This window comes from Phaseolus vulgaris, chromosome 5, assembly GCF_051622355.1.
Source record: "Phaseolus vulgaris cultivar YP4 chromosome 5, ASM5162235v1, whole genome shotgun sequence".
In the NCBI taxonomy this organism is placed as follows: Eukaryota; Viridiplantae; Streptophyta; class Magnoliopsida; order Fabales; family Fabaceae; genus Phaseolus; species Phaseolus vulgaris.
In genome coordinates, this window is record NC_143502.1 from 8,637,047 (window position 1) to 8,663,209 (window position 26,163).

Here is a 26,163-nt window from a genome sequence, read left to right on the forward strand (position 1 = left end):
GACACTCATCTTTCCCTTTTTCTAGATTATAAAATTTTGAACTTTAGAATTTATAATACAATTTTGTATGCAAAATTTTAGAGTTCAGAAAGTATTTTCTAAGTTCAAAATTGTATTTCAAGTTCTAGATAATAGAATACAAAATTGTATTCCAAATTTTGGAATTTGAAATGTATGGAATTAAAGATTTATGGAGGTGCAGGAAGAAAATATAGAGGTGGAAGAAGAAATTGTTTTTTTCTTGAACTAAATTGAAGTTCAGTCTTAAAAAAGAAATCCACAATTTTTTCTAACTCGTTACTGTTTAAAATTGTAAAGATCCATAAAAAGAAAATTTTTATAATCAGCTATTAAGTTTCAAAATTAAATTTTCTTGATTTACTAATTTTGTAATACTATTTAAAAATGGATTCATTCCTAACCCATATTTCATTGGGGACCGAGTTAATATGTTGGGTGCTTTCTACCTGCACCTCGGGTAGAAATGCCCTGATGTTAACATAAGGCTGATTCTTCCACACCTCCCCGTAACTTCTCCTTACACTTTAGAACAGGAAGAAAAACATTTTGTCCTTAAAAATTACATTCTAAAAATTACATTCTGAATTTTATAATTTAAAAATATTTATTTTCCTATTTATACCTCCCAAATTGTACAATCCAAAAACAGCATATTCTTAGTTATACAATCCAAAAAAAAAATCTATTAAAAAATACATTTTAGATTACAAAATTTGAAAAGTATTCTCAAATCAAAAATACTTTTCAAATTCTATAATTCAAAAATACTTTTCAAATTCTGCAATCTGAAAATATCCTGAAAATACCTTCAAAATTCTATAATCCAAAATATATAAAAGTTGAAAGGCATTTCCAAACCAAAAATACCTTCCAGATTCTATAATATAATTTTTTTCCAAATCACCCATTCTAAAATAAAATTAAAAAATCAATAAAATAAAGGGTATTTGTGGTATTTTAAGAAGTATAGGATGCCAGAAGAAATTATGGAGGTGCAGGAAGAAAGAAGCTTAACATAATCATGTTCGAAACTAGGGTTATAAATCATTGGTCCAGATACTCATTTTAAAGGCCAACATAGGGTTTTGAAGAGCATACAATTCGAAAGATACCGAGTTACTGACTACCAATAGTAGCCTCAATTACAAAACCAAGCGCATAAAAGAAAAGTGATGTCTTCGGAGAAGGACAGGTATAGAGCTTCCTTTCAAGCCTTTAGGTTCTGATATGCATCTACATTAATAAATACCACCCCTCAATGCAAGCACCAAATGAAGTACTGAACCACCCTCAATGTTGTACTCTTTAGCTGTTTTGTCATCAGCAAGCTGCTTACCTGCATATATGAGTCTGCAGCAAAATGCAACTCATAAGATTCTGATGTTTCCAATACAATAAAATACTTTCTCTATTTATATAGTAGTTAAAGTGAAACCTCAGATATAATCAAATACTTCAGATAAAAGAACGAGGATAAAATTTCACTGGTACCCTAAACCCTAATTTCACTGATACTCTAGAATATCAAGCAAATCAAATGCAACTGATATACGACATTGGCAATTAGGCATTCACCAGAAGATTCACCGTCATCAATGAGTATGCAAGCTTTACAATTTGACGGAACTTCTATGAATATAACAATGACAAGAAGCAAGCAATGTACTATTAACAATAACTTTCAAATTCAGCTGGGGCATAAATTTATGGATGAATAAGGATAAGTAAGCATTTCCAACTTTTTTTTTATATAATACACTAACCTAGGCTTAGCGTTTGTAACCCAACTTTTGTTTAGGATTCTCTTTTCTATAAAAGGAATGGTCAGGCTGAATACAATCTTAGAAATTTTTTAGAAGAACCTTCGGAAACTACTACAAAAAAGCTAGCCAGTCTAGTTGAAGAGTTCAAGGCATACACCAACACTAGAGTCCCATGTCTAAGTGAGACTTGAATTCCATACCTTACAGTTGAATGCAAACAGTTGTTAAAAATTAAATTAAATTTTTCAATGTACAAAGCCCCAAGAACAAAACAAAGACCTCTATAGAAGCTGATTCGAGGAGCTTCTACTTCAAAGCAAAATCTGGAAAAAGCTAAACAAAATACCAACATTGGTGTCCAGAAATCATATTAATATAAACAAAGTGATAAATGAATTTTATTAAAAAGCCGAAAAGAACAAGGCCAAATATTTTTTTTCTTTTTCTATCATTTCATTTCATCGGTGGCAAGATTGCTTATAAATCTATTTCACTAGACCATATGATTGTCAATCATAACCCTTCTACAGGAAGCTCAAAATAACGTACGCCAAGATATTGAATCAATGATGTCTACATGCATGGATCTAATATCTATCTTTATGTATCAAAATAATTGACAGGTAATGATTCAAAAATATAATCAGAAACATAAGCATTTTGTAGTTTACAAGTGACATGCACGTTTCCATGTAAGAGTTCAATCATGTGCTGTTGAATTACCAAAGGCAGTTAAGCTAAAAATAAATATACAGAAAGAGAGAAAACCTCTGCTGCACAGGTGGAATTCCTTCCTTTTCTTCTACTCGTTCCTTGATCCGATCAATCGTATCAGTTGGCTCAATGTCGATTTCAATTTCTTTTCCAGTCAGAGTCTTCACTTTAATCATGGTTCCTCCCCTGAGCCTCAAAACCAAGTGAAGGGTTGATTCCTTTTGTATGTTATAATCAGCAAGTGTGCGACCATCTTCCAGTTGCTTACCAGCAAAAATCAACCTCTGCTGATCAGGAGGGATACCTTCCTTGTCCTACAAAACATATTCCACCCAAAGTTATTAGAAACTGATGATATAACTCACACATAAAGGCTCCCTTGGAAGAGAAGCTCAAGTGTATTTGGACCTATCCATCTGCAATACATATTTATCAAGTATTTTCAGTCCAGTCAAGATGAGTTTATCAGCACATAAGGGAGAACACTGGAAATGGAACGGGCAAGGGTAAAAGATTAAGCCCAAAAAATGATTAATGTTGTTGGTAATGAGTGGAAGGACAAATTACACGGTCATGCCTGTCAGTCAATGACTGAAAGAAAGAAAAATTTGCAGGCAAATCATCCCCCAAAAATCTTTGTTGGAACTCATATATTTCAAGCCCAAAAGACTACTATTTCCAGGTAAGTCATAGTTGATAAATCCAATATCAATATATATAAGCAAAATTTCGTTTAAAAAATCTATTTATTCAATTAGGTTAATAATGAAAAACTTCAGATAACATTGGATAAAAATAATGATTATAATTCCATTTGGAAACTTTGATTAAAAGAATCCAATATCTAAATGCATGAGATGTGACCACCTATAAAAAAAGTTCTTAATTGTGTATAAATAAATTTTGGTATGATTATTAAAATAAATTAAAAAAATAATTTATAAGCATATCATATCTTGAATTTGATCATGCATACATATATTTTGGGAAGATTATTAATCTTTTTGTTGTGTTATTTAATAATGAATTGTGATTTTACACGTTGACTATGAAATTATCCTTAGTAAGATATTATTTGAAATTTGGGGTAGATTAGTCAAACTATGTCAGATACATATATATTTTTCTTTTCTATAATATAAACCCGGTTAAACTGTACTAAGGACAAACAGTCCAACCTCTAACTCATTAACCCATTCCCTCAACCAGGTCAAGTTTCACAACACTTATTAAAACAACTGTATAGCTTTTGCATTCATAGGATTCAATATAATTCTCTTATATTTGATACCATGAAGCCTTTATCAATAAGCTGTCCAACTGGATTAATAGAATACTCTATTTATCCTTCTTCAGTCTAGATTTTTAGAATGCTTCTGTTGTAACACTCATTGTTTAATGGTAAATGTTCACAGAAACTACCACTTTAGTCAAAGTAATTTTGCTGCATGCATTTGGATATGAATTCCAACATATTATTTGACTGCAGTACTGTGTAACCATTCAGACTGATTGATTTAATCAATATCTTGGTTGATTGATACTGGTTTTAGCCAGGAACAACAGTGTGCCCTTAACTTTCATTCTTCCTCTACTGCTTTAGGATAATATCCTTAAAATATATCAATTTGATAGATGCAACTGTGTCAAATTAATTTTAATCTATATTTATATTGCAAATATTTCCCTAATTCATTTGGTGAAAGTTCCAATGCTTATACATTGGTTTTTTGGTTCATTTCAGGGAAATCAAAATGGCAACGAAAGACTTAATAGACATAGTACATATAAGGTGCTGCCATTTTTGTAAGGAATATAATTACGGCTGAAATAATGGAAACAAAAGTAAATGCAATAGGAAAATGTTGTAGAAAGTTTGTATATGAATATATAGTGTACTTAGGGTACTGCATAGCTAGAAACTAGAAATAATAAGTTTTAAAAGACCCTTACTGATCTGACCTAGTTACTTAACAACAAACCAGATTACTAGATGATTTATATTTTATAGTATTCAGAACCACTCATGCCATTTTTTCTTATGTCATACTGTTACTATTTCAGTGACCATGTCAACAATAAAAAATAGCTCTATATGTTATCTTTCTTTGGCCTGGTTTGTCCACATTTCAAAAAGGCAATGTTCAAGTGAAGAAAAGGAAAGTCTAGTATATACTTCCAGAGTTGGAGATTAGGTATAGACTAATTGCAACCTCTAGGGTCTTGCAAACTTTAAAACTAGATAACAGGATACAAACTGGTTCTATATCAGTGGTAAACTGGTTTAAACCCAGTATGTAGAATAAAACCAGATTTAAGGGTTCAATTTTTTTTTTAAATGGGTTTGAAATGGATACAGGTGCTTAAAACTTCTAAATTTTGTGACTTTCATAAAACTGTGGGCAAAATATGAAATGCATTTCATCTAATCTATTAAGTCTCATTATTTTAGATTATTTATTTCTTCAATTAAACTCTGATATTAGTCCCTTTGATGGGTTTTTCACACTTTAAAATCATTCACAAGTAAAAGATAAGTTTTTCACTAATTCAATATTGGTTCATCGTCAGCTACTGAACACCCAAAACTCATTTGCCAACAATTAATCAGATTCAGTCTTAAAAACCACATGACATTTAGCAGTTTAGCTTTCCATACTAAACTCAAGTCCAAACATGTCCAGCCTTATTCAGAGAGTTACATACTACCCAAATTTGTCAAATGCAACAACAAATAGAGGAAACACGCAGAACACTTGCAAAAAATTGAATTAAACATATCTAAGTCTACTAATGTGTATCAAAAAACTTATTTACTGAGATCTGGATACAAAAGAGATCATTCCCGGGTGATGGTGATTCTGACATGCTTTCCAGACTACCTAAATTCTTAGCAGCGTGCAAGTTCGCTTATAATTGAGCATCAAGTATATCAACCCGTAACAGTCATAGACTATTACAAGCCTTTAAATAAATAATATCTATAGCAACAGAAATCAACAAACATAGTGTCATTCAACTTCAAATCTCTGCAGACAAAATACAACAAGTATCTTACAATCCTTACATAAAACTGTGTTAAGGTTTAGCCACTCATACTTTTTAATTATAAAGACACTTTTTAAACCTGTGCTCCTGCACACACTTTTCAATTTAACCATTTACATTCTTATAATGGCACACGGACTACATCAAATGGTTTCTAAAACATACATATTGTGCAGACATAACAATCAACCCAGTAATTAGGCCATTTTTAGAATAAACTAATCCAATAGTACCCAGAATTCAACTCCAGACCTCCCACACACACGCATACTGAAGTTGGAATTAGAAACCCTCGAATTGAATGAGTGCAAAAGAAACGCAGAGAAATGAAAGAATAAAACTCGTAAAACCCTAGGCCAAAGGAATCAAAAGCTGTTATCAAGGAAAGAAAGTGAGATAGAGAGAGAACCTGGATCTTGGCTTTGACGTTGTCAATGGTGTCGCTGCTCTCGACCTCCAGCGTGATGGTCTTTCCGGTCAAAGTCTTAACAAAGATCTGCATGTTGATGGAAGGGGAGAGAGGGGGAGTGAGAGAGAGAGATAGAAGGGGAATGAGAGAGAGAATGAGAGTGAGAAATTGTTTGGTTAGTGCCTCTGAGAGGGGTATTTGTAGTTCGTAAGTTGTAAGCAATGTTTGTGTTGTGTGTTGTATGGGGACGGGGAGAAAACAGTAAGGAGATCGGATCCTCAATTATACACTCTTTGTTTGGAAGCTCACACAACTTGTTCAATATTTTTATTTTTATTTTTTACATTTTTTGTACTTAAGCTAAAAGACTTCAAGCTTATTTAATTTTGAGTTATGTAAAGTCCTACAATTTCATAAATATTATTAGGTTTTTATTTTTTTTTAAAATTTATATAGAATACATTTTTTAATTAAACCATCATTAATAGTAGTTTTATTATATAATAAAAATATAAATTAGTAACCAACAATCTTCTAAAAAATAATAATCTCATAACATCTTTTGACTAGTAACCACTAAAAGTTTTAAATAATTTAAGAGTAGATAAGGATATTTTGAACTGTCAAATTGTTTACTATTACATGCAATCATTGCACATCATCCTTACAAAATTATCATATTTTAAAGTTTTTTTAAAGCAATATTATTTGATGTAGTATAAATTTATTATTTATATTTTATAAATTTATTTATGTTTAAAGATATAGATTTTATAAAATTTATTATATAAGTTACTAAATAAATCATAAACATATATAACTTTAAAAATTATTTCATAACAGAATTACTCAACTTTATAAAACTTACTATAATTATAATTTATAAAATAAATTTAATATAAATTCTAAAAACCTTAATTTTTTTATAAATTATAAAGTACATATAAATTACATAATTATATATATACATATATTAATTATTTCTATAATTATGTAATAAACTATATAAATTTTTATAAGAAATAATAAATTATATTATATTATAAAATTCTTATTTATCATATAATTATAAATTTGGTACTGGACAGAGTGCTCAGTGTTCAGTAGTCGGAGCTTGGTGCACGGTGTGGGTAGGTCGGCTTGACTGTTGGGCTTATAAAGTGGGTCATGAGTTTGACTTAGTTATGTTAGTAAGCCCGTTGGAGAATAATTGAAATAATATTTTGATATGCTAATATAAGGTTATTAGTAAAAGATATTTCTTAACCTAAAGGTGTGTGTTAGTGCACATAGTGGTTAAGTCACGTAAATATTTTAACCTAAGTGAGTGTTTAAGGCACATAGTGGTTAAGTTGCATGCATAGTGAAAGATAATGTTGCACTATGAGTAAGAGTGCCCACGTAAACATAATGTTTTCCTACAGTTAGCAGCTAAAGATAAGTGGTGCCCCGTTAGCAGGTGGTTTTTCTATTGTTATTTTATATTCTCATTAGAGATAAGATTATTTTTTGTTGTAGCACCCTGAGTGGAGGTACCCTTAAACATAATGTTTTTTGTTACGTATGCTTTCGGTTGAGATTAAATTCTCATGAGGGAAAGTTGTTACAAGAGATAAGCTATAAAAGGGGCTTGAGACCCCAGGTAAAGGTACGTTGCTTCTGAGACTGAAACTGAATACTTATTTGATTTTAGTCTCACTGACTTGATCGTCGGTGTGTGTGATCAACAAATAGAGTCTCATATGTTTCAACGAAGCCATGCTCCAATGCAACAAGACATATAATAGATTCCAGAGGAGACAGACTGAAACTAGAACTTGTCACTAGAGTCAACCGACGAGAAAGTCAACCAGCGAGAACATTTGGCACCCATCGTGGGGCTCGATAAAACTTAATCCCATCCACAGTTGTGTTTGAGTTTTCCAGCGATACGAGGAACACTAGGCAAGGACCGTTGGGATCTAAAGGGAATGACGCCCCACCCTACAACAACTCATGGACACTATGAGAGCTCTCCAAGAAGCCAACGAGTAGTACAGGCGAGAACAGGAGTGGATCCAACAAGAGGCCAAAGCCGAGCAGGAAAGGCTGATGGTAGAAGCCAAAGCCGAGCAGGAAATGCTAATGGCAGAGGCTAAAGACGGACAAGAAAGCTTATTGCAGAAGCTCGAGCCGAGCAAGTGCTTAGGCAAGGTCAACTGATGGCGGAGATAGATGCGTCATGAGCAAATAGTGAGGAATTGCGCAAGGCCAACGAGGAATTGCGCAAGAATCTACTGCAACTTGATCAACACTCTACAAGGGAGCGAGGTTCAAATGCGCCCCTGAGATCTCGTCTCAAGCTATTTCGTAGGTAATCATGGATGCGCCTATGCCGTCACACTACATCATGCCTAATATCGTTTTCACGGGAGTAGAAGACCCTGAAAACCATCTTACAACGTTCAATGCCCAAATGATTATTTTTGGGGGAACAAATGTTATCCATGCAAGATGTTCATAGGTACATTCACAGGTACAACCCTCCAGTGGTTTAGTGGGCTTCCTGATGGCCACATCACCTTCTTTGACCAATTTTTTGAGTTGTTCAGGGAACAGTTCTATGTCAACCAAGCTAAACCTCTGATTTCATTTGACCTCTTCAACGTGAAATAGAGACTGTGAGTCTCTTAAAAGCTATTTAAACGAGTTCTAGGCATTTACAGTGAAGCTCCAAACCCATGATGAGGCCCTAATGGTCAACGCCTTCGAACAGGAAGTCATGGTAGAACCATTTAGTGACTTATTGATCAGGAATCCGGCAGAGACATTTGCTGAAATACGATGATGGGTTGTCACCCATATCAACGCGGAGGAGGCAGTGTCCGTGAAGCACAACAACTTGTATCTAGGGCAGACCAAGACCAATGAGGGTAGTTGATCCCGATCTCTAAGGGTCAACAAAACCACAATCGAGTAGAGGACAAACTCGAGGTGCGCACCATACCCAACCAGGAAAAACGTGCCCAAGGCAAGAGAAGATTTGGCATTTCGACCCATGTTTCGAATGTCTTACAAGGAATTTCTTAGCATCTCAGGGGTCGTGGAAAAGCTAAAATTCCCTCAAAAGTCTGACAGGAATCTAGGGCCACGAAAGGAGGTTTGGTGTGAATTCCACAAGGAATTTGGGCACGACGTTGAGTGATGTATAGCTCTGGGTTACCAATTGGCAGGTTTGGTGAAGGACGGATTCTTGAAGGAATATCTTGAGGGGACCAGGAAGGGTCGAAGGAAGAGGTTGCTCCTAGGACCTAAGTGCATGAGGTACCGGTCCATGGAGAGCTGAACACCATCTCAGGAGGATTCTCGGGAGGAGGGTGCACTACCTTCAAACGTAAGAGATACGCGAGAGAAGTGATGATAGTGGAGGCGAGGAGACCTGACCATTCATTAGAGCTCACCCTTTGCTTTACAAGCTCTGACTTGGAGGACATGATCCCTCACGAAGATGATCCGGTGGTGATATTTGTCATCACCGTTGAAAGAATGGTACATCAAGTTCTCATCGACCAGGGGAGCTCAGCTGATGTGATGTTCTGGTCGACATTCAAAAATTGTTGTTGTCTCCTGACCAGTTAAAGTTGTACGATGGTTGCTTGTTTGGCTTTTTGGGAGATCAGGTGGAAGTACGTGATATGTCGAGCTGAGGACGACTTTTTCAAATGGCACCTCAACTCGGACGGTTAACATCAGGTACATTGTAGTTAATGCCTCTCAACTTATAATTTGCTTTTGGGGAGACCCTCTTTGTACAAAGATAAGTTATAAAAGGGGCTTGAGACCCCACGTAAAGGTACGCTGTTTCTAAGTCTGAAACTGAATACTTATTTGATTTTAGTTAGTTCTCATTGACTTGATCGTCGGAGTGTGATCAATAGGTAGAATCCCCTCTGTTTCAACGGAGCCACGTTCCAATGCAACAAGATGTAGAACAAATTCCAGAGGAGACAGACCGGAGCTAAAACTTGTCATTAAAGTCAACTGGCGAGAAAGTCAACCGATAAGAACAAATTATGTTTTATATTTTACTATATAATAAATTATATTTATATTATAAATTATAATTTATAGAATAAATAATAAATTTTAATTTTAAATTATATAATGAGTTATAAGTATTAATTATACACTAAATATAATTATATATTTATATGAGAAATTATTTAATTATTACTATAAATTATACAATCATAAATTATATAGCAAATGTAATTATATAACTATTTAAGCATAATTATAAATTATACAACTACACCATTTGTTATATAATTAAGAACTAAAATATAGCCCATAAACGAAGTGTGGCTATTTGTATAACCGCCCTCGTAACTCAAAGCGTTTTGATTTACAAGAGCGGTTGTACAAATAGCCGCCCTTGTAAATCCAAACGCTTGATTTATGAATGCGGCTTTACAAATAGCCGCATTCTTAAAACCTTTTTAACCCTAATTCAGAAACGCGCCACTTACGTTTTAATACTTTCCTTTCTCTCACGCTTCGTTTCTCTTATGTGCTTCCTCTTTTCTTCCTCTCTTCTTTGCATTGCCTTCGTGCCATCGGTAAGCATTATCTTCCTCTCTTCTTCTTCACCATTGATTTTTGTATGTTTTGTGATTCTCTTATGTTTTCTCTTATGCCATTGCTAAGGTCATGCTTGGGAAGGTTTTTGTTTGCACTTTCTGCTATGCTTTCCTCGTCGTTGTTGTCGTCTTGCTCCGTCATATATTTGCGTTTCATTGGAGAATTTTTATTTGCGTTTTTTGGACTTCCATTGCGATGAAATACGAAGATGTATAATATGCACCAAGAGATCAAAAGAAATGCTAAAATAATGACCATGTTTTTTCGGAAAAGATCAAAGTTGAGAACTTTGATTAGAAACCCAAACAACAGCGAAAAAGAAAAGAAACCCTAAATGCCTATCGTAAATGCGATTTATAAATGCGGCTATGTAAATAGCCGCATTTATAAATCGAATTTACGAATGCGGCTATATATATAGCTGCCTTTTTATCTCTTCCATTTACAAATGCGTGCTCATCAAATGCGGTTATATAGCCGCGCTTATAAATGTAAAATAGCCGCACTCGTTTTGCTTTTCTGCACCAGTGATTGTTGATACAGGTACTTTTGTTAATTTCTAAAATGATAAATGGTGTTCTACTACTTCTTTAGCAAATATTGCAGGGTTATCTGATGGTGCTAGCATTCCAGATACAATATCTTAGTTTTGGACTGGTTGTGATTGGAATATTCTCTTGTCTTTACAACACATGCCTCATTTTTTTAATCATATCATGGTTACGAAGAAACAGGATATTCCTAATTGGATTCTAGATGAGTCTGGTCGTTTCACTCTTAAATTGGCTAGGACTTTTTTCATGGAACCAAGAGCTCCCTGTGGTTGGGGTAAATTCATTTGGTCTTCATATATTCCGCCTTCAAAAAATGTAGTACTTTGGAAAGTTTTTCACGGGCGGCTTCCTACAGATCAACATATTCAAAATAAAGGTTTACATATATGTTCTATGTGTACACTTTATGAAAAACAATAGGAATCTATTCAACATTTATTTTTGAATGTTCTAATGCTTTGCATATTTGGAGTTGAGTTCGACAGATTTTTCTTACTTCTCATTTCTCTAATAAGGATGATCTTCTTTGTTTTATTAAGAGTGATGATAGTCCTTTGGTTAAATTGATTAAGCTTGTTGTGATAACTTTTTATGTTTGGAAGATATGGCGTATGAGAAATTATGCTAGATTTCAGGATAAGATTGATGTTTCTAGGACTATTTCGGTAATTAAAGATTTAACTTGTCTAGTGGGAAATTCGTCTGAAGCTTCAATGAAGAATGCATGTTGGATTTCAACGTGATTAAGTTTTTTGGTATTAATACTCGTATTGGTAAAGTTCTTCATCCTCTTCCTATTAGATGAGAGTTCCCTTCACTAGGCTGGGTTAAAATTAACACTGATGGGGTTGCTAGGGGATATCCTGACCTTGCTACTTGTGGAGGTATTTTACGTGGGAGTATGGGGGAGTTTATTGGTTACTGAGTTTTATGGAGTTATACATGCTATGAAGGAAGCTCAAACGATGGGGCTTACTAATGTATGGTTTGAATGTGATTCTGCCTTGGTTTGTGTTGTGTTTACTGCTAGGACTAATGTTCTATGGATGCTTCATAATCGATGGAATACTTGTGTTAATTACCGTGGGAAAATCGGGTTTAGGGTTACTCATTTTTCGTGAAGGGAATGCATGTGCTGATAAGTTGACTAATTTAGGATTTATTCATAGAGAATCATTTCATTGGTATAATAGGCTTCCATCTAGTCTACTCTTAGAATTCTTTATTACTAAGTATAGTCTACCTATGTATCATTTTTGTTAACATATGGGTTTTGGTCTAGTCCCCCCATTTTTTTTTCTTTTTTATTAATAATATTTTTTTTCATGTGATGGCAGATGATTGTTATTACTTGAGGTGTCAGCCTAACTGAGATATCAAGTTGCATATTGATGCCTAACATGAAAACTTTGATAAAAAAAAACTTCACTTTAAGAGACCTTTTAACAGTTCTAATACTACATGATTGTATAAAAGATTTAATCTTAATAGACCATCCAATGTATTTTCGCCTTATTCTGCATGTTTAGTAAGATTGTTAGAAAATATTTCACACCTTATTACAAAATTGTCTAATGGGTCTTAGACCGTCTAGAAGGTACTGAACCGTTTAAAGTGTTAATAGAAGATGAAGATATCGTATATGTGTCTAAAATGTTTTGGCTTTGTGTGTAATTCTTATTTGAGAAAACATAAGATCACCACACAATCAATTTAATGAGTTAAAAGTTTTTGAAAAGAGAAAAAAATTTACAAGATTTTAGAACAAAATAGTCAGTTACATTTTTTTGTTTAAATGATTAAGTTGTTCCTGATGAGGTTTAGAATATGATATAATTCATTATCTCATGTTTAATCGATTAAAATAGAAAGTTGGAAAATATTGTCTTAGTGGTTTAATTGATTATCATACTTTTTAATCAATTAAATTAGAGAATATTTTTAATTGAGTTTCAGAATATAATCGATTAAAAGTATCAGATTCAGTTTTAGTATGAGTTTTCGAAACTCTAAAAATAGAGCTTTTTGATCAATATTTTTACACAATCATATTATGATTTTAAATCACGATCAAAGCTTTTAATCTATTTTCTAATAGTCAGCTTGTGCTATAAATATTTACATAAAGGTTGTGTAAATTATTGATCTTGAGACTACTTCTACTATGAGAAAGTTTGGTAACATTGTTCTTTGTATTGTAACTGAAGTGTTCTAGTGTTGTTGTATGCAGAGTTCATAATATGTATATCATCTTATAGATTTGTAAGAGTTGATAAAGACTAATATCCTCTTCGTATCAAGGGTTGTAATGTATCCTCTTTGAATTTGTTTAGGAGTTGGTTATTTGTATATTTGTGAAAGTTAGTGGAACCAATAATTTTAGGGTTGACTTTGTTGAGACTGGATGTAGGATATGATCGATGGATCTAAAATATTATTTTCTTGTTTATCTTGTTTTAGTATTACTGCACCAATTTTTAAATAAATCTTGCTTCAAAATAACTATATTCTATTTTCAAGTCTTAAAAGAATTTTGAAAAATAATCTCTTAAGAAAGTGAAATTTTGTTAGAAAAATAAATTAAAACCAAATCACCCCTCTTAATTTAATTAAACCATTCTCTTTTTCCTAACACTTATGATACATCAACTGAGCTACTATTAGATTTCCAAACAACTCAATAATTCCATAATTTTCTTCTACTGCCTCCGAAAGATCAAATATGCTTCAAAAATAATTGATCATAAACTCATATTCCTCACCATCAAAAATTGGTGATGAACTCATTGTGTATATATCTCCCTCCATTGCTGTTTCTCTCAACTCACTGATCTCTCAAAGATAAAGACTCTAATTTAAATTTATTATTAAAATAATACTTAATAAATTAAAAGAAGAAGATATATAATATAATTGGAGAAAATGATTTATACTCTATTGATTTTCTCATTTAATAGAGTTCCAGAGTTGAAAAATAATAACATATCATAATATCACAAGTTTCTAGACATAAATATAGGTAAATTATGACCAGATCTTCAACAACTAAAAAATTCAAACAACTAATAAATATGAAAAAGATGAATAAAATATATCTATATTACATTTATTCTGCGCATAGTTTCAAAGTAACTCTGTTTACATTTCAAACCTGTGCAATAATAACACCCTTAGTTGAATTTTGTTGTTGTCTCTCGTGATCAAAATACACAAATTCATTGATATCATACAATCCCAATCAATTTTTAAATCTTGTAGAATTGATGACATTAATTATTATTCATATTTCAAAAGGTTACTGTTTTTTACTTGAACATCTAGATTTCTGTCCTTTTGGTAGTTTTTACCCCTTCTGTTTTTTCATGTGTGAATTATGGCTAATCAATGCCATCTTTCAAGAGATTTTTCTGAGCTTCTTCTCTTTTATCTGATAGGTGAAACCGTGCGTGCGTGGCAGAAGACTTTCCAATATGCTTGGTGTAAACCAGTGTCACAGTACACACATCAAAAAGGTTAGAATTCATTTACTGAAATTCATAATCAAATATCCCCTTCATTTATTATCTGATAAATGCTTTTTCATTTTTGCTTCTGCAGACTCACCAAAACTTGTGAAATCTTTAATACAAGCCCGTGCATCATGTGAAATGCTGCAGAAGTACTACACTGAACATTAAGTATGCACCCTTTCAATCTTCTTATATATTTTTATAAAGATTCTCTTGACTCATCAAGGAACCTCTTCAAAGTACACCTTCTTCTTCTTCCTTTTTGTTCACAAACCTTCTTTTCCTCTACTAATGAAAAACCGACTTCAAGTTACTTAGGTTTGTACACTGATGCAAATATGACCACTTTATCTCTTGGAACCCACAAATGTTTCCTCATTCTGATTTTCTTCACTGTTGTTTCTATGACTTGGAGCCTTAGGGTGATTCCAAATCATTGTAAGTAACATGCATTTTAATGTTCTTTTTCTTTAATTTCATAGCTTTATGCTTATGCACATATTATAATATTGAGCATAGCTTATTAACATTGCCATATATCATGTTATATCCAGTATTATACATCTAATTTTTATTCTAAAATCACAAGATTCTATATTACATTTTTTTTTAAGTTGTTCTCACATATATTTATAACAAAGTAAGCCTCTTCACACCTACAAGAGAGAGAAAGGTAAAACGATGTTACTTTCGTATATTAATATTATTTTATAAGAAATTAATTTCAGCTGAAAATAAGTTCAGTTCAAATTTTTATTAGTTTTAAAAAAGTATTTGCAGAAAAGATTATTCAAGAAAATTAGAATGATATAACTTTTCAAGAAAATGACAATTCGTTGTCTTTCGGTTAATCTCAGCACCAAAGAGTTTTGAGATTGAAATTCAAGTTGGAAAATCCATTCAAAGATTATGTTATCTCATAAAAATTGGCTCTCTTGTATAATTGAGTTACTGGTGAAAGGTTAAAAAGGCTAATCATTTTTATTTTTTTTTGCGTTTTTCAAATTTGCAGCCGGGTTGGCCAGCTTACAAGAAGAAAAAACAACAATTAAAGATAAAAAGGTTAGAGAGTTAAATTCTTGTCTGAGGATAATTAATGTTGTTTTTTTTTGGCACCATTCCTTTATGTTTAAAAGGAGTAATACCGAGAAAAAAAATGGTTAAAAGGAGTAATGAGAAATTCAATTGCTCCTTTACCTTTATGTTGAATCTGATTTGATGTAGTTTTTCTCTCATTGTCAACTAAAATGTGAATTTCTTAAGGATTATTATAGTTCGTAAAAGTACTTTCTATATATTTTGAGTTACTATCTTTAATTATAATTAGAAAAATATTACTTTTTTTTCTTATTGTTAAATGTTTTTATAAGAAAAATTAACAAAATGGCATGTTTTTTAGCAACCTTTTTTTTTCTATTTATTACTTCATTGTTATTTAATGATGCAATTTCTACCTCCATTGTTCTTCAAAGGGGGAGTGAGAGATTTGAATTTTCACTACAAGAAAATCATGAAATAGAAATCAATTTTAGAAACAAAAAATAATTAGTTGTTATAGTGACTAAATTAAAGACCATTTTAGGGACTAAATAAATTTTTGGTTTCTAAATTAGTTTCTATTATTTTTTAAATTTTTTATAAATTGTTATCTAATTAGCAATTAAGATTTTTGCTACCAAATTTAGAATCTAAATAATTGGTAGTTAAAACCTTGGTAGTTAATTAGATACCAATTTAGAAACTATTTCACAATAATAGAAACTAATTTAAAAACCATTTTTTTTTAGTTTCTAAAATGGTCTCTAATTTATTACTATTACAACTAATTATTTTGATCTCTAAAAATTAGTTTCTATTTGATGATTTTCTTGTAGTGTTTCCTCTTCCATAAAATAAAGAGTTAGAGTTAGTTGTGACATGTTGGTTGTGACATGGAAATATAGTTGGTATCTAAAAAATGAATGATTAATTAGTTGTGATCTTATAGGAAGAAGTAAAGGAAGAGAATATGGGAATGGAACTCTATCCAACAGGCTCAACTGTACCAGATTGTTCCCATGCATGTGGACCATGCTCTCCCTGCAAAAGGGTGATGGTTAGTTTCAAGTGCTCCATTGCAGAGTCTTGCCCCATTGTTTACAGATGCATTTGTAAAGGAAAATACTACCATGTTCCCTCCAATTGATCACTATAATTTTCTTTTTCTTTTTCTTTTTGAGTTAGTCTAGGATGTTGTAATATTCTTAAGATGATTATGTCGTTTTTTCCACATTTTTACCATTTGGATTGGTTTGGTACGATCAAAAGGAGGCATAGTGTGAGTTTTCTAGCTCGTTTTTGCATCTGATTTTAACCTCTTCTCTAGTAAGAAAAGATTTAGATGCAACATTTATTCATAGGCCTAACAAAAACATCACGTTCATGCTTTTAGTGACTTGTTTACGACTTTCATATCAAGATATTTATAGTATATACAAAATACGTTTTAAAAATCAGATTGGTCGGTCTAACTGAAATTATTGAATAAGAAAAGTCAAAAAATTGGTAAAAGGAATTACCTAGTGATATTGATTAATGACTAAAAATTAATAAAAATATAATGAAATACTAATTAATGAACAATGCTTAAGACGTCATTTTTAGTCTACGTATAGCCAAACTTGTTATTAATTGATATTATTGTGTCTTACCAAAATTCTTTTCTCACAGAAGTATACTATTAAAAATTAATGTGTACTTAAACATTAATAATTATATAATAATCTTGTCTTTTAATGTTATAAAATTATAATGTTATTTTTCTTTAACATTATTTAATTGTATTATTTTATTAATATTGGATTGCCTAACATTTAAAAGAAATCAACTATTAATTAATAAGTTGATTAGCTCAGTAACTTATCCATTTCTGACAAAACTATATATATTTAACTATTACACTTTTTACTTATTTTTTTTATAAATATAGTAGTATTTTTCTTCTTGACAGGTAAAGGTCTTTGTCTGTTTTTTTGGAAGCTTTTGATTTTCTCCTTCTTTCCTTTCATTTTCTAATTAAGTTTTTTCTTTTTCCTCACGCATCTTGTTCCTTGTACCTAGTCTTGATTGTATTTCTAATTCTTGAATCGTGATCTCATTTTTCTTGTTTTTCACAGTTGACGCTCGCACCATGTTTCCTTTGACTTCTCCTAATCAACAATATAAATTTTTCGTCCAAATCTTGAACAAATGTATGTAATATCCCCCTTAGTCAACTTCTATTGCCTAACATGAAAGGTGAATTAGTAGCAGTGTCTATATACTTTGGAGAGGATGGTTATTAGAATCTTGCATTTACTCTTCTTGTAGTTTACATTGTACATTACTTTTCTTGCCCTTTATATTTTAACTATTTATAGTTCTTGTAATTTGAATTTTTGTCATTTATTTTCTTATATTTACTTTTAACGTTATTGTTTTTTTTTTCTTGTTCTCTCTTTATAGAATCATTAGATAGTCTAACTTTTGTACATAGATTTTTTTTTTCTTAAGTATTTTTACTTTCTACCCAACTCATTTTACTTTTTGCATATCAATCGTTAAACGGTCTAATAAGCTATTGTAGACTAGATAGTCTAACAATTGTAATTCATTATTTTTGTTCCATTTACCTTGTCTTTATTTTATGCTACAATTTACTTTCATGTTTTTAATATATTTTACATCTCAGTCTTTACATTCTCAAGTGTTGTTAAATGATTCATTAAAAATAGTCTATAAACGATCTAGTCTTCATTTGGCTTTACTTTCAATTCGTTTTAGATTCCAATTTCAATACCAACTCTCCCCTTGTTAATTTGTGAAAGAACGAATACATACAATGATCTCACATGACATTTATCTTTGAACTGGCCTATGTTGACCCTAAACCACATTAGGAGAAGATTTAGTTTTATTTTGAAAACCTGACATGCCTAAAGGTTCATCAAATTGGCATTGTTGCCAAGAAAATTTATTATATCATAATCTTTTTTTCTTCGATTATTTTTATTTTTGTTATTTCATCATAAACTCTATTTGGTGTTTGTTTTACCATGTCTTCGTAATAACTTGTACTGATTAGACAGTCCAAAAGAGGTGTATGACAAAAAAATAGACAAAATTCATTATACACTTTGGATCAAAAAATTGAGAGAACTTATAGGTGATTTAATAGTGAGGTTGAGGATAACCATTTTGATTTATTATACTACTTCTTCGAGTTCAGAAATTGAATACCTAGAACCTAAAACAGTGTCGTTGAACAGAGAGAGAACTTTGAAAGAGCTTGTCAACCCAGATATTGGATACCAACTATTGTGCATCCAAACACCAATAAGTTTTATGAAGTGGTTGGAGAAGATCCTCATAAGCATTTTATGGAATTTCATGTTATATGCTCAACCATGAGACTAACTGATGTCCTTAAACATTTCGTAAAGATGAAGGCATTCTCATTCTCACTAAGTGGCACAACGAAAGAGTGACTATATTACAATGAAACCCAATTACCACTTGGACTTAAAAAGGAAAGAAAGTTCTTAGAAAAATTCTTTCCAGCCTAAAGAAGATAACTGGAATAAGACAATTAAATTGGGAAAGTTGTATGAATATTGGGAGAGGTTCAATAAAGTTGTGCTACATGTCCCAATCATCAAATTCATGAACAATTGTTGATTCTGTAATTTTACGAAGGTTTTATGCCAATGGAATGAAGTATGATTGATGCGGCTAGTGAAGGAGCACTGAAGTATAAAACTCCAGCTGCAGCTAGATATCTTATCTCGAACATGGCATAAAATTCACAACAATTCAATAAAAGAAATTCTAGGAGATTAGTACACGAGTTAACTTTGTGTCATATTGGAGAAACTGAGGTAAAAAGGCTAGATGATAGAATCATTGAGTTAGATGAAATAGTGAAAAAAAATGATGTTGGGTCAACAATCAAACGTGATACAAAAAAAGTTGTGGTATGTGTCCTTCCATAGAACATTTTACAGATTATTTTCCTAAACTACAAGAGACAGTTAATTCTTCTGTGGAGTGACTAGTTGGAATTTTTCAGGGATAATCACAATAGCCACACAAATCCTACTCCAATACATACGACCCAGGGTGGACATACCATCCCAATCTGAAATATGGTCCATCTTCATCCCAGCCATAGAAGAATCAGTACTTGTAATAGCAAATGAAATATTAGCCATCTCCAACATAACAAAAATTTTCAACAAAAATACATGTCACCTCAAATGAAATGGTCACAACGGGTTCAATAAAATCAGCAGTAACAACATATACAAAATAATTCTTTGAAAGAGATGGTAAAACAAAACAATTTGCAGATTTAGAAATAACAACAATAGACTAGACAATTTCAACAACATATATATGCCATAGTGAATGATTTGAAGACTCTGGTGGGACAAATTGCTACTATAGTAAGAGAATTGAAGTAGAAAAATTCTAGAGTTATTCCTTCTCAACCATTGATGGACCCGAGAAGTAATGTAAGTGATATAACCCTAAGAAGCAGAAGAGTACTACTAGCCTAGAGAAATGAGAATATCTCAACTGATGAGGCAATTTCAGCCAATCAACCAATCTAGAAGGAGTAGACAATTTAGAAAGTTACATTACCATTTTCTTCGAGAGCTACAGTAGCATAGAATAAACCAGAAGCTAATAGAGTTGTTGGAAATTTTTCAAAAAGTGGAAATCAATATACCTCTTCTAGATGCTATGAAATAGATAAATTTATGAAAGAACTATGTACATTTAAAAGGAATTTAAAAAAGATAAGTGTTCAAACCATCTCATTGTCTCAACCTAGAATACCTAAGAAGTGTGAAGATCTAGGCACTTTCACTATACCTTGCACTATTTGAGAATTAACCATTGTTAATGCTTTATTGGATCTCGAAACATCTATCAACGTAATTCCATAAACCATTTATAAAGCACTCAAACTGGGAGACTTAAAACCAACCAATGTGAACAACTTGCAAAGTAGAAGCATTGTTCAACCTTTAAGTGTGCTTGAAGATGTTTTGGTGAAGGTCAACCAGTTGATTTTTTCATTCTAGATATTTAGGAAGAAGCTCCACTCAAAGGTTAACACTAATTCTAGAAAGGTCATTTTTAATGTCTGCTATGATAAAGATCGACGTTTATAGAGATAATCTTTACACTTTGGAGATGACTTAGTTCAATTTAATATTTTTAAGGCAATGAAACATTTAATAGAATATCATTCCATGTTTAAAGAACAATTTTCTTTTCTTTGTGATATCATTAATTGTATAGAAGTAGAAGATGACATTTTTAAAATTTTGCTTGAAAACAATATTGACAATGATTTCGAAAGGTGTACTTGTGAGGATGATTCATGTGCCATATGCATGGAAACTAATGTTGTTTTATTAAATGTTAACCCTTTGTAGGTACAGACGAAACGTCTAACCTTCCACCAATAACCCAAGCATCTACCCCTTCCCTCCAACCGTCTAACGTAGCGTCTAGCCCAGTAAAAACTAGTGATGTATCTTCTAACCATCCATCCACCATCTTTTGACTACATAGAGCCTTATACACCTGTTCCAATTAGGGTCACAACAAGACGACAAAAAAACTTTAAAAAAATAGAGGGAGTTGTCACCATAGTTTATTACAAAAAATACAAAAAAAAAAAACTAAAAAGAAAGGTTTGTGGAACCGAATTTAGGATCTGAGAGTTGTATATGTTTAGGGGATGTGTTAGCATCCTACAACACTCGTTCTAAGTTGATACTTTAATTAAATATGTGAAATGAATGTGATTTTTTGAAATATTTATTTTTCCCCGAAATAGAATTAAAAATGCATGTAAAATAAAGAAAATATTTTTGACATATTTTATTTGGGCTCGACAAGGATTAATATCGGTCCTATGTATTTTCATTCGCAATGAAAAATCAAGGCTACGTATTAAGGTCAAAGATGTTTTTGAAGCCTGTGCTAGTGTGAGTTGAACTTTTCAATTGAAACTGGGCTTTTGAACAAGTAAACCCGATAAGAATTGACCTTTCTCCTACATATTTACCTTCATAATGGAAAATAAAGGATCACGTAATTCTAAAATTCAAATATGTTTTTTAATAAAATGAAGTTTATGCCAATGTGGTCTGGACTTTCTGAAACTGTTTTTTTAAGAAGTGAAATTCATAAGGATTTACCTTACTCCTATCTATTTTCATTTATAATGAAAAATTAGGAATCACGTAGTTCAAAAATTCAAAGATATTTTGGTTGGTGGTGATATTTTTAATTTTTGAAATGTTTATATATTTTAAGATTTTAATTTTTTTTATAATTTATGCTAATTAGAGAATAAAATAGTGCAAACAACTATACTTAATACTCTTTATAAATCATGCGGTAAGCAAGATAGTGTAAATTATGCATTGACACCATATTATTTCAGATTGACACTCAATATGTTAATGTGCATTGACTATCTTACCATCAATGAAGTACAAATTAGGTTAATTTTAAGATGCACCCAACATTGATGCAAAAAATTTTGTGTTCCAGTATATCCGAAAGTGTTTTTTATGTTCTAGATATGTATATCCATAAGTGTTTTTTGTGTTCCAAAAGTGTATATCCCAAGGGGTTTCAGATGGTTATGTCCATAAGGTCTTTTGTGATTTATTGCTTTCAGATATGGATATCTGTATGGGTTTCGGATGAGAAAATTCAGAAAGTAGTGTTGAAAAAAAAAGCTCTAAAGTCGGTTCAATACAAAAGAAGTCTTGATACGACTCTTTAAGGTTTAATTTCGAGTGTTAGAGGCATTGCTAACATAAAAAATGAATATGCTGCAGCATATTATTTAGTATTAAAAAAATTCATTTTGTTTTTGTTGTTGAACCTAAGAATAGTTACACAAATGCACAAGTTTTTTTTTTATTATCTCAATTTTCGCTAGCCTAAGCCTTTTATGAATATTAAAGTGGTTAATTTGGACTGCAGGTTTCAATCTCCTAGTCAAAATATTGATGAATTAGGACAAGTGGGATTTGGTTATATGGTGAGAATTTTTCTGATAAGGTTTCATAGAGATATGAGTATAATTTAAAACTGATGTATAAGTTTTCTTGAATTGACGACAAGGAAACTACATATCTATTATGGGTGGCCATACATGTCAAACATTGTAGGAAACAATACGATTTTTCCTAATATTACGAGTAACCTATCTATACTTAATGTTAAAATTTTCAGAATTAGTATTTGAAGTTTCTAACCTAAGACATGTAGAGTTTAATATGGTTAGGATGTTATAAGAGATAACATGATTTCTACTATGCACATCAAAGTACCAAAATCATCACACTACCAAAAAAAATACTGAGGATGATTAGTTTCCGGATATGTATATTTGGAAGCATGATGATGCCTTATGGATAAAGATATCCGTAGTCAAAGAGTACAATTCCGGATGACAATACCCATAGGTAAACATGACATTTTCGAATACCAATATCCATAAGCAAAACTGACACTTCCGGATACCAATATCCATAAGCAAATATGTGACTTCCAGATATTAACATTGTGGTGCATATAAAAAATATATGGTGCATGAAGAAATTGCCATTAAAATAAGGTACAGAAACAAAAGATTCTAGTGGTATATAGAAAAACGTTTGAGCCCGCTAAGTACATCCATGCTTTTTCAAAATGGGTAGTGACGATATAAAAAGCGTGAGTGTCAAATAGTAGAACTGCTGGACCGAATAGATCCAGACTTTTGTAAAATGATGGCGCAGATATAAAAGCGCGAGTAGCAAATAGCAAAAGTATCGTGCCAGCTGAGTTGATCCAGGCTTTTATAAAAAAGATGGTGCATATACAAAAAGCGCGAGTGGCAAATATGAAAACTGCTATGCCAGCCGAGTGGGCCCAGCCATTGTAAGAAAGGTAGTGCGGATAGGAAAATCGCGAGTGGCAAATAAGAAAAGTATTTGGCCAGATGAATGGATCCAGGCTGCAGATACAGTAAATGCGTAGTAAATAGCAAAACTGTTTAGCCGGCTGAGTGGATGCAGGCTTTTGAAATGTGATGGTGCGGATATAGAAGGTGGAGTGACGAATAGTGGAACCTATGGGCCAGGTGAGTTGAGCCGAGGCATTATAGAAAAGGGTGTGGGCCGGATATGAAAACAGGAGCTGTAAATAGCAAAACTTTTGCGCCAGCTGCATCCAGGCTCTTGCAAAACTGATGGTGCGTATATAGAAAGCGCTAGTGGGAAGTAGTAAAACTGTTGTGCCAGCTTAATTGAGTAAGGCTTTTGTAAAAAGTGTGCAGATATAAAAAACGTGAGTAGTAAATAGGAAAACTGTTGGGCCAGCTGAGTTCACCGAGGCTTTTGTAAAAGAGATGGTGTATATGCAAAAAGTGCGAGTGGCAAAGAGAAAAACTGATGCGCAGCCGAATGGACCTAGATCTTTTAGAGAAGGTATTGTGTATATAGAAACCGTGAGTGGCAAATAGCAAGAACGTTGGGGTAGCCGAATGAGCCAAAAAATGGATGGGGTGTTTATGTAAAAAACGTTAAATGTAGTAGAAAGGTTGGGGAAAGTATGGGTGCATATAAAAAAGACTAGTGGGGTGTGTATGCAAAGAAAAAGAAGTGACTAATAGTGAAAGTGGTCGCCGACATATTATCCAGATTCATTTCAAGAGAAAAAAATTGTGGAGTTGGGAATATCAAACAGTGGGGGGCCTAAAAGCAAAGAGGCCCAGGTAATAAAAGCTAAATTCATAAATGCATGGAAACAAATGGAAATGCCAAAAAACGTTACAAGGCAGAGAAAGCAAATAATAAAAACTGCGCAGATCAAATAATCAAATCGGAATAAAAAAGTAACGGCCCCCACAATGGAGAAAAGAAAAGAAAAACTCAATGAGTTGAAATTCACATCACTTTATACTATTCCTCCAATCAGAACTGAATTTGCATTTCAGCCAATGAAAACCTGCAAGCTACAAAGAAATTCTATACATGAAGTATTGATGGTAGAGATAAAGTGGTAATTTCTTGTGAAACAAGCGGTGGCGGAGATGAGGAGGGGATGGGAGTGAAGGAGAAGGGGATGTGGAGGAGGACTACGTTGGAGATTGTACCGGTCAAACCCTGGACGACTGAGGATATAAATTAATAATATCACATGATAAATACGTGGTAAGAAAGCAGTTACAACTAACGTTGAATGAGTCAATGACACATCGCGAAAGACTCGCGAAAGACACTTCTGCGATATCAGGAAGCCACTACACACGACCTGGAGACCACTACAGATGTCTGGGTGAACTAATTATCTGGCCCACACAGATGGAGGCCCAAGTCAACATATAAGTAAGACTTATGAAAGGGGGAAAGGTACGTTTTTTGACATCCTGAGAGAACAAACTAATCACTAGCACTGACTTGAGCGTCAGAGTGCAATTGCAGGTACCCCCACCGACCTGTGGAGCATGCGCGTAGGAGAGGAAGAGCTTTGAAGAATTCAAAGACCACCAGCACGACAACGAACTGTGTATCAAGTGGATCAGCATTACTCAGGCCCTAACATCCACACAGGTACAATTGGCACCCACTGTGGGTCCCGAGTAATTTTTAGCCTTCATTCTTAAGGACTTCAACGAGCAACGATGGTATCTGCCATGAACAACACGAACAATAACAACACAGCAGAAGAACAAATGTCATGCTACAGGCCCTTCAAGCCCAGATGCAGGAGCTACAACAGAAGGGAGTTGCAGATCAGCTACGGCACGAAGAGGAACGACATAAGCAGGAGGAAGAGCGGCGCAGGCAGGCAGAGGAGATGGCTCAATTGAAGGAGAAAAACAAAAGACTGCTTTAGCGACTTGAAGAGTCCGAGCGGGAAGGGCATTCCCGCACGCCGACATCAACACCGCAGACGCATCAATCCAGGACGAAGCCACAAGCTCCTCAAACTCAGTTGGTGCATCACACTTCACTTACGCATCACACACACCAAAGCGTTAAATACGCCGCTCCCGGCAGAGTAGCAAATCCAAGGGGTCATCCTTTCACGGATGATATCATTGTTGTACCCCTCCCTAACAAATGGAGAGACTTAACGATGAACCTTTATGATGGCTTCGCTGACCCGGACGAGCATTTGAAAATTTTTAGAACACAAATGACTTTATACACCGTAGATCAGACAGTGTGGTGTAAGGTTTTTCCCACTTCACTAAGAAAAGAACCCCTGAGATGGTTTACCGAGCTTCCGCCAAACTCTTTAACTAGTTTTGATGTTTTGGAAACAAAATTTACCACCCAGTATGCTACAAGTAGACCCCATCGTACGTCCTCAATGTCAAACAGGAAAAAGGAGAATCGTTGAGGGCTTTTATGGACAGATTCAACAAGGTTTGCATGGGAATTAGGAATTTGAATCCAGACATAGCAATGCACCATTTAGTC

General features: G+C 33.0%; 2 protein-coding genes across 3 annotated transcripts; one reads left to right on the plus strand and one right to left on the minus strand.

Annotated features, from left to right (window-relative positions):
- Positions 1–1,058: 1,058 nt before the first annotated feature.
- On the minus strand, positions 1,059–6,269 carry LOC137835080 (ubiquitin-NEDD8-like protein RUB2). The gene is made up of 3 exons (XM_068643420.1): positions 5,956–6,269; positions 2,553–2,812; positions 1,059–1,371 (listed from the first exon to the last, which is right to left on the minus strand). Exons 1-3 carry the CDS (start codon positions 6,046–6,048, stop codon positions 1,260–1,262), a joined length of 465 nt encoding a protein of 154 aa, XP_068499521.1. The 5' UTR covers positions 6,049–6,269; the 3' UTR covers positions 1,059–1,259.
- Positions 6,270–14,866: 8,597 nt separating this feature from the next.
- LOC137836237 (protein EPIDERMAL PATTERNING FACTOR 2) lies at positions 14,867–18,011 on the plus strand. 2 transcript variants are annotated; one of them, XM_090302523.1, is made up of 4 exons: positions 14,867–15,076; positions 15,651–15,700; positions 16,626–16,733; positions 17,794–18,011. In XM_090302523.1, the coding sequence occupies exons 1-4, from the start codon at positions 14,977–14,979 to the stop codon at positions 17,818–17,820; spliced, it is 285 nt and encodes a 94-aa protein (XP_090158649.1). In that variant the 5' UTR covers positions 14,867–14,976; the 3' UTR covers positions 17,821–18,011. The 2 variants fall into 2 exon arrangements, with proteins under 2 accessions (XP_090158649.1, XP_068501176.1); XM_068645075.2 differs by lacking the exon at positions 17,794–18,011 and having other exon boundaries at positions 16,626–17,030.
- Positions 18,012–26,163: the final 8,152 nt, after the last annotated feature.

Coding starts and splice junctions, on each gene's coding strand:
- LOC137835080 (XM_068643420.1), bottom strand. CDS start 6,048: ATGCAGATCTTTGTTAAGACTTTGACCGGAAAGACCATCACGCTGGAG. Junction 2,813..5,955: donor ACGTCAAAGCCAAGATCCAG/GTTCTCTCTCTA, acceptor TATGTTTTGTAG/GACAAGGAAGGTATCCCTCC. Junction 1,372..2,552: donor ATTCCACCTGTGCAGCAGAG/GTTTTCTCTCTT, acceptor ATTTTGCTGCAG/ACTCATATATGCAGGTAAGC.
- LOC137836237 (XM_068645075.2), top strand. CDS start 14,977: ATGACCACTTTATCTCTTGGAACCCACAAATGTTTCCTCATTCTGATT. Junction 15,077..15,650: donor TAGGGTGATTCCAAATCATT/GTAAGTAACATG, acceptor TCAAATTTGCAG/CCGGGTTGGCCAGCTTACAA. Junction 15,701..16,625: donor CAACAATTAAAGATAAAAAG/GTTAGAGAGTTA, acceptor GTGATCTTATAG/GAAGAAGTAAAGGAAGAGAA.